The 10,406-nt window shown below is 51.4% G+C and overlaps 1 protein-coding gene across 1 annotated transcript in view; it reads left to right on the plus strand.

Annotated features, from left to right (window-relative positions):
- ryr1b (ryanodine receptor 1b (skeletal)) overlaps window positions 1-10,406 on the plus strand; it is a 301,559-nt gene that overhangs the window by 75,684 nt on the left and 215,469 nt on the right. Inside the window, exons 17-19 of the mRNA XM_052469270.1 lie at window positions 1,095-1,336; window positions 3,885-4,077; window positions 4,325-4,541. Of these exons, the coding sequence (XP_052325230.1) occupies window positions 1,095-1,336; window positions 3,885-4,077; window positions 4,325-4,541 (652 nt within the window). The remainder of the gene's footprint in view (window positions 1-1,094; window positions 1,337-3,884; window positions 4,078-4,324; window positions 4,542-10,406) is intronic.

Raw genomic sequence — 10,406 nt, forward strand, 5'->3', positions numbered from 1 at the left:
GTCCCTGTGGAACACTTTCGTCTTGTTGTAGAGTCAACATGGGCCAGCATCCCTGTGGAACGCTTTCGTCTCGTTGTAGAGTCAACATGGGCCAGCGTCCCTGTGGAACACTTTAGTCTCGTTGTAGAGTCAACATGGGCCAGCTTCCCTGTGGAACACTTTAGTCTCGTTGTAGAGTCAACATGGGCCAGCTTCCCTGTGGAACACTTTAGTCTCGTTGTAGAGTCAACATGGGCCAGCTTCCCTGTGGAACGCTTTAGTCTCGTTGTAGAGTCAACATGGGCCAGCGTCCCTGTGGAACACTTTAGTCTCGTTGTAGAGTCAACATGGGCCAGCATCCCTGCGAGAACGCGTTCGTCTCGTTGTAGAGTCCACGGCCCGACGAATTGAGGCTGTTCTGACATTGAGAACACCCTTGTAATATTGAGTTGGACCCCCCCTCAGAACAGTCTCAATTTGTCATGGCATGGACTCTACAAGGACTGGAAAGCGTATCACAGGGAAGGTCAGTCTATGTAGCAGGTCTTCATAATGTTTTGTTTGCTGATTCCCTTTGTGTATCAAGACCGGTCCGCCACCTAAAGGACATCCAGCCACCTTCGACACACCTGTGGGAAGCCTTGGAGTCACCAATACATTTGGTCCCCTAAAATGGGGGGGTTGTGTTCTAAACGGTTCACCCGATATGGATCAAAATACCCTCAAATTGAACCTGACAGTCCTGAACTTCAACCTCAACAGTCACTGTATCATTTCAAATCCAAAGTGCTGGAGTATAGAGCCATAACAACAACAACAAAATGGGTCACTGTCCCAATATACATACACACACACACACACACACACACACACACACACACACACACACACACAATACTTTTGGAACTCGGCACTCTATATATACAGTATATATACATACAACTCTCTCTCTCTCTATATATATACAGTATATATACATACAACTCGCTTTATATATATACAGTATATATACATACAACTCTCTCTCTCTATATATATACAGTGTATATACATACAATGTTCTGTTCTATCCTGTGGTGCTCTAAGGGTTTCAGAATGTGTGTTTCTATCTGCAGTGTGAGGCCCAACATCTTCCTGGGAACCTGCGAAGGCTCTACTCAGTATAAGAAGTGGTACTTTGAGATGATGGTAGACTATGTGGAGCCTTTCGTGACAGCCACACCCTCTCACCTGCGTGTGGGCTGGGCCCTGACGGAGGGGTACTCCCCCTATCCTGGGGGCGGAGAGGGCTGGGGTGGCAACGGGGTGGGGGATGACCTCTACTCGTACGGCTTCGATGGACTGCACCTGTGGTCAGGTACGCTTCACCTTCCTATTGTTATCATGTCAACGTTTTGCCTCAGAGTTTACAATATGAACCTATCTAGTCCACAGCACATACCGTATGGAAACCAGACCACAGCACATACAGTATGGGAACCAGACCACAGCACATACAGTATGAAACCAGACCACAGCACATACAGTATGGGAACCAGACCACAGCACATACAGTATGGAAACCAGACCACAGCACATACAGTATGAAACCAGACCACAGCACATACAGTATGGGAACCAGACCACAGCACATACAGTATGAAACCAGACCACAGCACATACAGTATGACACCAGACCACACCACATACAGTATGACACCAGACCACAGCACATACAGTATGGAAACCAGACCACAGCACATACAGTATGAAACCAGACCACAGCACATATAGTATGACACCAGACCACAGCACATACAGTATGAAACCAGACCACAGCACATACAGTATGACACCAGACCACAGCACATACAGTATGGAAACCAGACCACAGCACATACAGTATGAAACCAGACCACAGCACATACAGTATGGAACCAGACCACAACACATACAGTATGGAAACCAGACCAAATCAAATCAAAATCAAATCAAATGTATTTATAAAGCCCTTCGTACATCAGCTGATATCTCAAAGTGCTGTACAGAAACCCAGCCTAAAACCCCAAACAGCAAGCAATGCAGGTGTGTAAAGCACGGTGGCTAGGAAAAACTCCCTAGAAAGGCCAAAACCATTGGAAGAAACCTAGAGAGGAACCGGGCTATGTGGGGTGGCCAGTCCTCTTCTGGCTGTGCCGGGTAGAGATCATAACAGAACATGACCAAGATGTTCAAATGTTCATAAATGACCAGCATGGTCGAATAATAATAAGGCAGAACAGTTGAAACTGGAGCAGCAGCACAGTCAGGTGGACTGGGGACAGCAAGGAGTCATCATGTCAGGTCGTCCTGGGGCACGGTCCTTGGGCTCAGGTCCTCCGAGAGAGAGAAAGAAAGAGAGAATTAGTGAGAGCATATGTGGGGTGGCCAGTCCTCTTCTGGCTGTGCCGGGTGGAGATTATAACAGAACATGGCCAAAATGTTCAAATGTTCATAAGTGACCAGCATGGTCAAATAATAGTAAGGCAGAACAGTTGAAACTGGACCACAGCACATACAGTATGGAAACCAGACCACAGCACATACAGTATGAAACCAGACCACAGCACATACAGTATGGAAACCAGACCACAGCACATACAGTATGAAACCAGACCACAGCACATACAGTATGGAACCAGACCACAGCACATACAGTCTGGAACCAGACCACAGCACATACAGTATGGAAACCAGACCACAGCACATACAGTATGAAACCAGACCACAGCACATACAGTATGAAACCAGACCACAGCACATACAGTATGAAACCAGACCACACCACATACAGTATGAAACCAGACCACAGCACATACAGTATGAAACCAGACCACAACACATACAGTATGGAAACCAGACCACAACACATACAGTATGAAACCAGACCACAGCACATACAGTATGGAACCAGACCACAGCACATACAGTCTGGAACCAGACCACAGCACATAGAGTATGGAACCAGACCACAGCACATAGAGTATGAAACCAAACCACAGCACATAGAGTATGGAACCAGACCACAGCACATACAGTATGGAACCAGACCACAGCACATACAGTATGGAACCAGACCACAGCACATACCGTATGGAAACCAGACCACAGCACATACAGTATGGAAACCAGACCACAGCACATACAGTATGAAACCAGACCACAGCACATACCGTATGGAAACCAGACCACAGCACATACAGTATGGAGACCAGACCACAGCAAATACAGTATGGAACCAGACCACAGCACATACAGTATGGAAACCAGACCACAGCACATACAGCATGGAAACCAGACCACAGCACATACAGTATGGAAACCAGACCACAGCACATACAGTATGGAACCAGACCACAGCACATACAGTATGGAACCAGACCACAGCACATACAGTATGGAAACCAGACCACAGCACATACAGTATGAAACCAGACCACAGCACATACAGTATGAAACCAAACCACAGCACATACAGTATGGAACCAGACCACAGCACATACAGTATGAAACCAAACCACAGCACATACAGTACAACCAAACCACAGCACATACAGTATGACACCAAACCACAGCACATACAGTATGGAAACCAGACCACAGCACATACAGTATAAAACCAGACCACAGCACATACAGTATGGAACCAAACCACAGCACATACAGTATGGAACCAGACCACAGCACATACAGTATGAAACCAAACCACAGCACATACAATATGGAACCAGACCACAGCACATACAGTATGAAACCAAACCACAGAACATACAGTATGAAACCAAACCACAGCACATACAGTATGGAACCAGACCACAGCACATACAGTATGGAAACCAGACTAGTTTTCCAGTTGCCCCCTGACTCCTCCCCTCTCTCCTCTCCAGGTCACGTCCCCCGCCAGGTGGCGTCGCCCAATCAGCATGCCCTAGCAGCTGATGATGTGGTGTCGTGCTGTCTGGATCTGAGCGTGCCCAGTATCTCGTTCCGGGTCAACGGCCACCCGGTCCAGGGCATGTTCGAGAACTTCAACGTAGATGGACTGTTCTTCCCCGTCATCAGTTTCTCTGCTGGAGTCAAGTAAGATGGAGGACAGCATGGGGGCTACACTTGTGCTGTACAAAAAAACATGTTGTTTGATTGATTGATTGATATTTTACCTACCTTAGGTGAATGTGCTCGTGGTAAACAGCTCTGGATGAGGTGTAATGTAATGTTGACCCGACAGACAGACAGACAGACAGACAGACAGACAGACAGACAGACAGACAGACAGACAGACCCCCTGGCTCTATAAATGACCCCATTTGATTTCCTGTCTCTTCAGAGCTCGTTTACTGTTGGGTGGTCGCCATGGAGACTTTAAGTTCCTGCCCCCCCCGGGCTATGCTCCGTGCTACGAGGCCCTGCTACCCAAGGACAGGATGAGGATCGAACCCATCAAGGAGTACAAACACGACTTTGACGGAGTCCGAAACTTGCTGGGGCCAACCCTGTCCCTCACACACACCTCCTTTACCCCCAATCCCGTAGACACTGCTCAGGTAACACACACACACACACACACACACCTCCTTTACCCCCAATCCCGTAGACACTGCTCAGATAACACACACACACCTCCTTTACCCCCAATCCCGTAGACACTGCTCAGGTAACACACACACACACACACACACCTCCTTTACCCCCAATCCCGTAGACACTGTTCAGGTAACACACACACACACCCTGTCCCTAGCCCTAACCCTGTTCAGGTACCAGACACACACACCTCCTTTACCCCCAATCCCGTAGACACTGCTCAGGTAACACACACACACACACCTCCTTTACCCCCAATCCCGTAGACACTGCTCAGGTAACACACACACACACACCTCCTTTACCCCCAATCCCGTAGACACTGCTCAGGTAACACACACACACACACCTCCTTTACCCCCAATCCCGTAGACACTGCTCAGGTAACACACACACACACACCTCCTTTACCCCCAATCCCGTAGACACTGCTCAGGTAACACACACACACACCTACTTTACCCCCAATCCCGTAGACACTGCTCAGGTAACACACACACACACCTCCTTTACCCCCAATCCCATAGACACTGCTCAGGTAACACACACACACACCTCCTTTACCCCCAATCCCGTAGACACTGCTCAGGTAACACACACACACACCTCCTTTACCCCCAATCCCGTAGACACTGCTCAGGTAACACACACACACACACACACCCACACACACACACACACACACACACACACACACACACACACACACACACACACACACACACACACACACACACACACACACACTTCCTTTACCCCCAATCCCGTAGACACTGCTCAGGTAACACACACACACACACACACACACACACACACACACACACACACACACACACACACACACACACCTCCTTTACCCCCAATCCCGTAGACACTGCTCAGGTAACACACACACACACACACACCTCCTTTACCCCCAATCCCGTAGACACTGCTCAGGTAACACACACACACACACACCTCCTTTACCCCCAATCCCGTAGACACTGCTCAGGTAACACACACACACACCTCCTTTACCCCCAATCCCGTAGACACTGCTCAGGTAACACACACACACACCTCCTTTACCCCCAATCCCGTAGACACTGCTCAGGTAACACACACACACACACCTCCTTTACCCCCAATCCCGTAGACACTGCTCAGGTAAACACACACACACACCTCCTTTACCCCCAATCCCGTAGACACTGCTCAGGTAACACACACACACACACACACACACACACCTCCTTTACCCCCAATCCCGTAGACACTGCTCAGGTAACACACACACACACACACACACACCTCCTTTACCCCCAATCCCGTAGACACTGCTCAGGTAACACACACACACACCTCCTTTACCCCCAATCCCGTAGACACTGCTCAGGTAACACACACACACACACCTCCTTTACCCCCAATCCCGTAGACACTGCTCAGGTAACACACACACACACCTCCTTTACCCCCAATCCCGTAGACACTGCTCAGGTAAACACACACACACCTCCTTTACCCCCAATCCCGTAGACACTGCTCAGGTAACACACACACACACACCTCCTTTACCCCCAATCCCGTAGACACTGCTCAGGTAACACACACACACCTCCTTTACCCCCAATCCCGTAGACACTGCTCAGGTAACACACACACACACACCTCCTTTACCCCCAATCCCGTAGACACTGCTCAGGTAACACACACACACACCTCCTTTACCCCCAATCCCGTAGACACTGCTCAGGTAACACACACACACACACCTCCTTTACCCCCAATCCCGTAGACACTGCTCAGGTAACACACACACACACACACAGACCCTGTCCCTAGCCCTAACCCTGTTCAGGTACCAGACTCACCCTGTCCCTAGCCCTAACCCTGTTCAGGTACCAGACACACCCTGTCCCTAGCCCTAACCCTGTTCAGGTACCAGACACACCCTGTCCCTAGCCCTAACCCTGTTCAGGTACCAGACACACCCTGTCCCTAGCCCTAACCCTGTTCAGGTACCTGACAGACCCTGTCCCTAGCCCTAACCCTGTTCAGGTACCTGACAGACCCTGTCCCTAGCCCTAACCCTGTTCAGGTACCAGACACACCCTGTCCCTAGCCCTAACCCTGTTCAGGTACCAGACTCACCCTGTCCCTAGCCCTAACCCTGTTCAGGTACCAGACAGACCCTGTCCCTAGCTCTAACCCTGTTCAGGTACCAGACACACCCTGTCCCTAGCCCTAACCCTGTTCAGGTACCATACTCACCCTGTCCCTAGCCCTAACCCTGTTCAGGTACCAGACACACACACCTCCTTTACCCCCAATCCCGTAGACACTGCTCAGGTAACACACACACACACACCTCCTTTACCCCCAATCCCGTAGACACTGCTCAGGTAACACACACACACACACCTCCTTTACCCCCAATCCCGTAGACACTGCTCAGGTAACACACACACACACACCTCCTTTACCCCCAATCCCGTAGACACTGCTCAGGTAACACACACACACACACCTCCTTTACCCCCAATCCCGTAGACACTGCTCAGGTAACACACACACACACCTACTTTACCCCCAATCCCGTAGACACTGCTCAGGTAACACACACACACACCTCCTTTACCCCCAATCCCATAGACACTGCTCAGGTAACACACACACACACCTCCTTTACCCCCAATCCCGTAGACACTGCTCAGGTAACACACACACACACCTCCTTTACCCCCAATCCCGTAGACACTGCTCAGGTACACACACACACACACACACACACACACACACACACACACACACACACACACACACACACACACACACACACACACACACACACACACACACACACACACACACACACACACACACTTCCTTTACCCCCAATCCCGTAGACACTGCTCAGGTAACACACACACACACACACACACACACACACACACACACACACACACACACACACACACACACACACACACCTCCTTTACCCCCAATCCCGTAGACACTGCTCAGGTAAACACACACACACACACACACCTCCTTTACCCCCAATCCCGTAGACACTGCTCAGGTAACACACACACACACACACCTCCTTTACCCCCAATCCCGTAGACACTGCTCAGGTAACACACACACACACCTCCTTTACCCCCAATCCCGTAGACACTGCTCAGGTAACACACACACACACCTCCTTTACCCCCAATCCCGTAGACACTGCTCAGGTAACACACACACACACCTCCTTTACCCCCAATCCCGTAGACACTGCTCAGGTAACACACACACACACCTCCTTTACCCCCAATCCCGTAGACACTGCTCAGGTAACACACACACACACACACACACACACACCTCCTTTACCCCCAATCCCGTAGACACTGCTCAGGTAACACACACACACACACACACACACCTCCTTTACCCCCAATCCCGTAGACACTGCTCAGGTAACACACACACACACCTCCTTTACCCCCAATCCCGTAGACACTGCTCAGGTAACACACACACACACACCTCCTTTACCCCCAATCCCGTAGACACTGCTCAGGTAACACACACACACACCTCCTTTACCCCCAATCCCGTAGACACTGCTCAGGTAACACACACACACACCTCCTTTACCCCCAATCCCGTAGACACTGCTCAGGTAACACACACACACACACACCTCCTTTACCCCCAATCCCGTAGACACTGCTCAGGTAACACACACACACCTCCTTTACCCCCAATCCCGTAGACACTGCTCAGGTAACACACACACACACACCTCCTTTACCCCCAATCCCGTAGACACTGCTCAGGTAACACACACACACACCTCCTTTACCCCCAATCCCGTAGACACTGCTCAGGTAACACACACACACACACACACACACCCTGTCCCTAGCCCTAACCCTGTTCAGGTACCAGACACACCCTGTCCCTAGCTCTAACCCTGTTCAGGTACCAGACTCACCCTGTCCCTAGCCCTAACCCTGTTCAGGTACCAGACACACCCTGTCCCTAGCCCTAACCCTGTTCAGGTACCAGACACACCCTGTCCCTAGCCCTAACCCTGTTCAGGTACCAGACACACCCTGTCCCTAGCCCTAACCCTGTTCAGGTACCTGACAGACCCTGTCCCTAGCCCTAACCCTGTTCAGGTACCTGACAGACCCTGTCCCTAGCCCTAACCCTGTTCAGGTACCAGACACACCCTGTCCCTAGCCCTAACCCTGTTCAGGTACCAGACTCACCCTGTCCCTAGCCCTAACCCTGTTCAGGTACCAGACAGACCCTGTCCCTAGCTCTAACCCTGTTCAGGTACCAGACACACCCTGTCCCTAGCCCTAACCCTGTTCAGGTACCATACTCACCCTGTCCCTAGCCCTAACCCTGTTCAGGTACCAGACACACCCTGTCCCTAGCCCTAACCCTGTTCAGGTACCAGACAGACCCTGTCCCTAGCCCTAACCCTGTTCAGGTACCAGACAGACCCTGTCCCTAGCTCTAACCCTGTTCAGGTACCAGACACACCCTGTCCCTAGCCCTAACCCTGTTCAGGTACCAGACTCACCCTGTCCCTAGCCCTAACCCTGTTCAGGTACCAGACTCACCCTGTCCCTAGCCCTAACCCTGTTCAGGTACCAGACACACCCTGTCCCTAGCTCTAACCCTGTTCAGGTACCAGACTCACCCTGTCCCTAGCCCTAACCCTGTTCAGGTACCAGACACACCCTGTCCCTAGCCCTAACCCTGTTCAGGTACCAGACACACCCTGTCCCTAGCCCTAACCCTGTTCAGGTACCAGACACACCCTGTCCCTAGCCCTAACCCTGTTCAGGTACCTGACAGACCCTGTCCCTAGCCCTAACCCTGTTCAGGTACCTGACAGACCCTGTCCCTAGCCCTAACCCTGTTCAGGTACCAGACACACCCTGTCCCTAGCCCTAACCCTGTTCAGGTACCAGACTCACCCTGTCCCTAGCCCTAACCCTGTTCAGGTACCAGACAGACCCTGTCCCTAGCTCTAACCCTGTTCAGGTACCAGACACACCCTGTCCCTAGCCCTAACCCTGTTCAGGTACCAGACTCACCCTGTCCCTAGCCCTAACCCTGTTCAGGTACCAGACTCACCCTGTCCCTAGCCCTAACCCTGTTCAGGTACCAGACACACCCTGTCCCTAGCTCTAACCCTGTTCAGGTACCAGACTCACCCTGTCCCTAGCCCTAACCCTGTTCAGGTACCAGACACACCCTGTCCCTAGCCCTAACCCTGTTCAGGTACCAGACACACCCTGTCCCTAGCCCTAACCCTGTTCAGGTACCAGACACACCCTGTCCCTAGCCCTAACCCTGTTCAGGTACCTGACAGACCCTGTCCCTAGCCCTAACCCTGTTCAGGTACCTGACAGACCCTGTCCCTAGCCCTAACCCTGTTCAGGTACCAGACACACCCTGTCCCTAGCCCTAACCCTGTTCAGGTACCAGACTCACCCTGTCCCTAGCCCTAACCCTGTTCAGGTACCAGACAGACCCTGTCCCTAGCTCTAACCCTGTTCAGGTACCAGACACACCCTGTCCCTAGCCCTAACCCTGTTCAGGTACCAGACTCACCCTGTCCCTAGCCCTAACCCTGTTCAGGTACCAGACACACCCTGTCCCTAGCCCTAACCCTGTTCAGGTACCAGACAGACCCTGTCCCTAGCCCTAACCCTGTTCAGGTACCAGACAGACCCTGTCCCTAGCTCTAACCCTGTTCAGGTACCAGACACACCCTGTCCCTAGCCCTAACCCTGTTCAGGTACCAGACTCACCCTGTCCCTAGC

The sequence above is a fragment of the Oncorhynchus keta genome, chromosome 1 (assembly GCF_023373465.1).
Source record: "Oncorhynchus keta strain PuntledgeMale-10-30-2019 chromosome 1, Oket_V2, whole genome shotgun sequence".
In the NCBI taxonomy this organism is placed as follows: domain Eukaryota; kingdom Metazoa; phylum Chordata; class Actinopteri; order Salmoniformes; family Salmonidae; genus Oncorhynchus; species Oncorhynchus keta.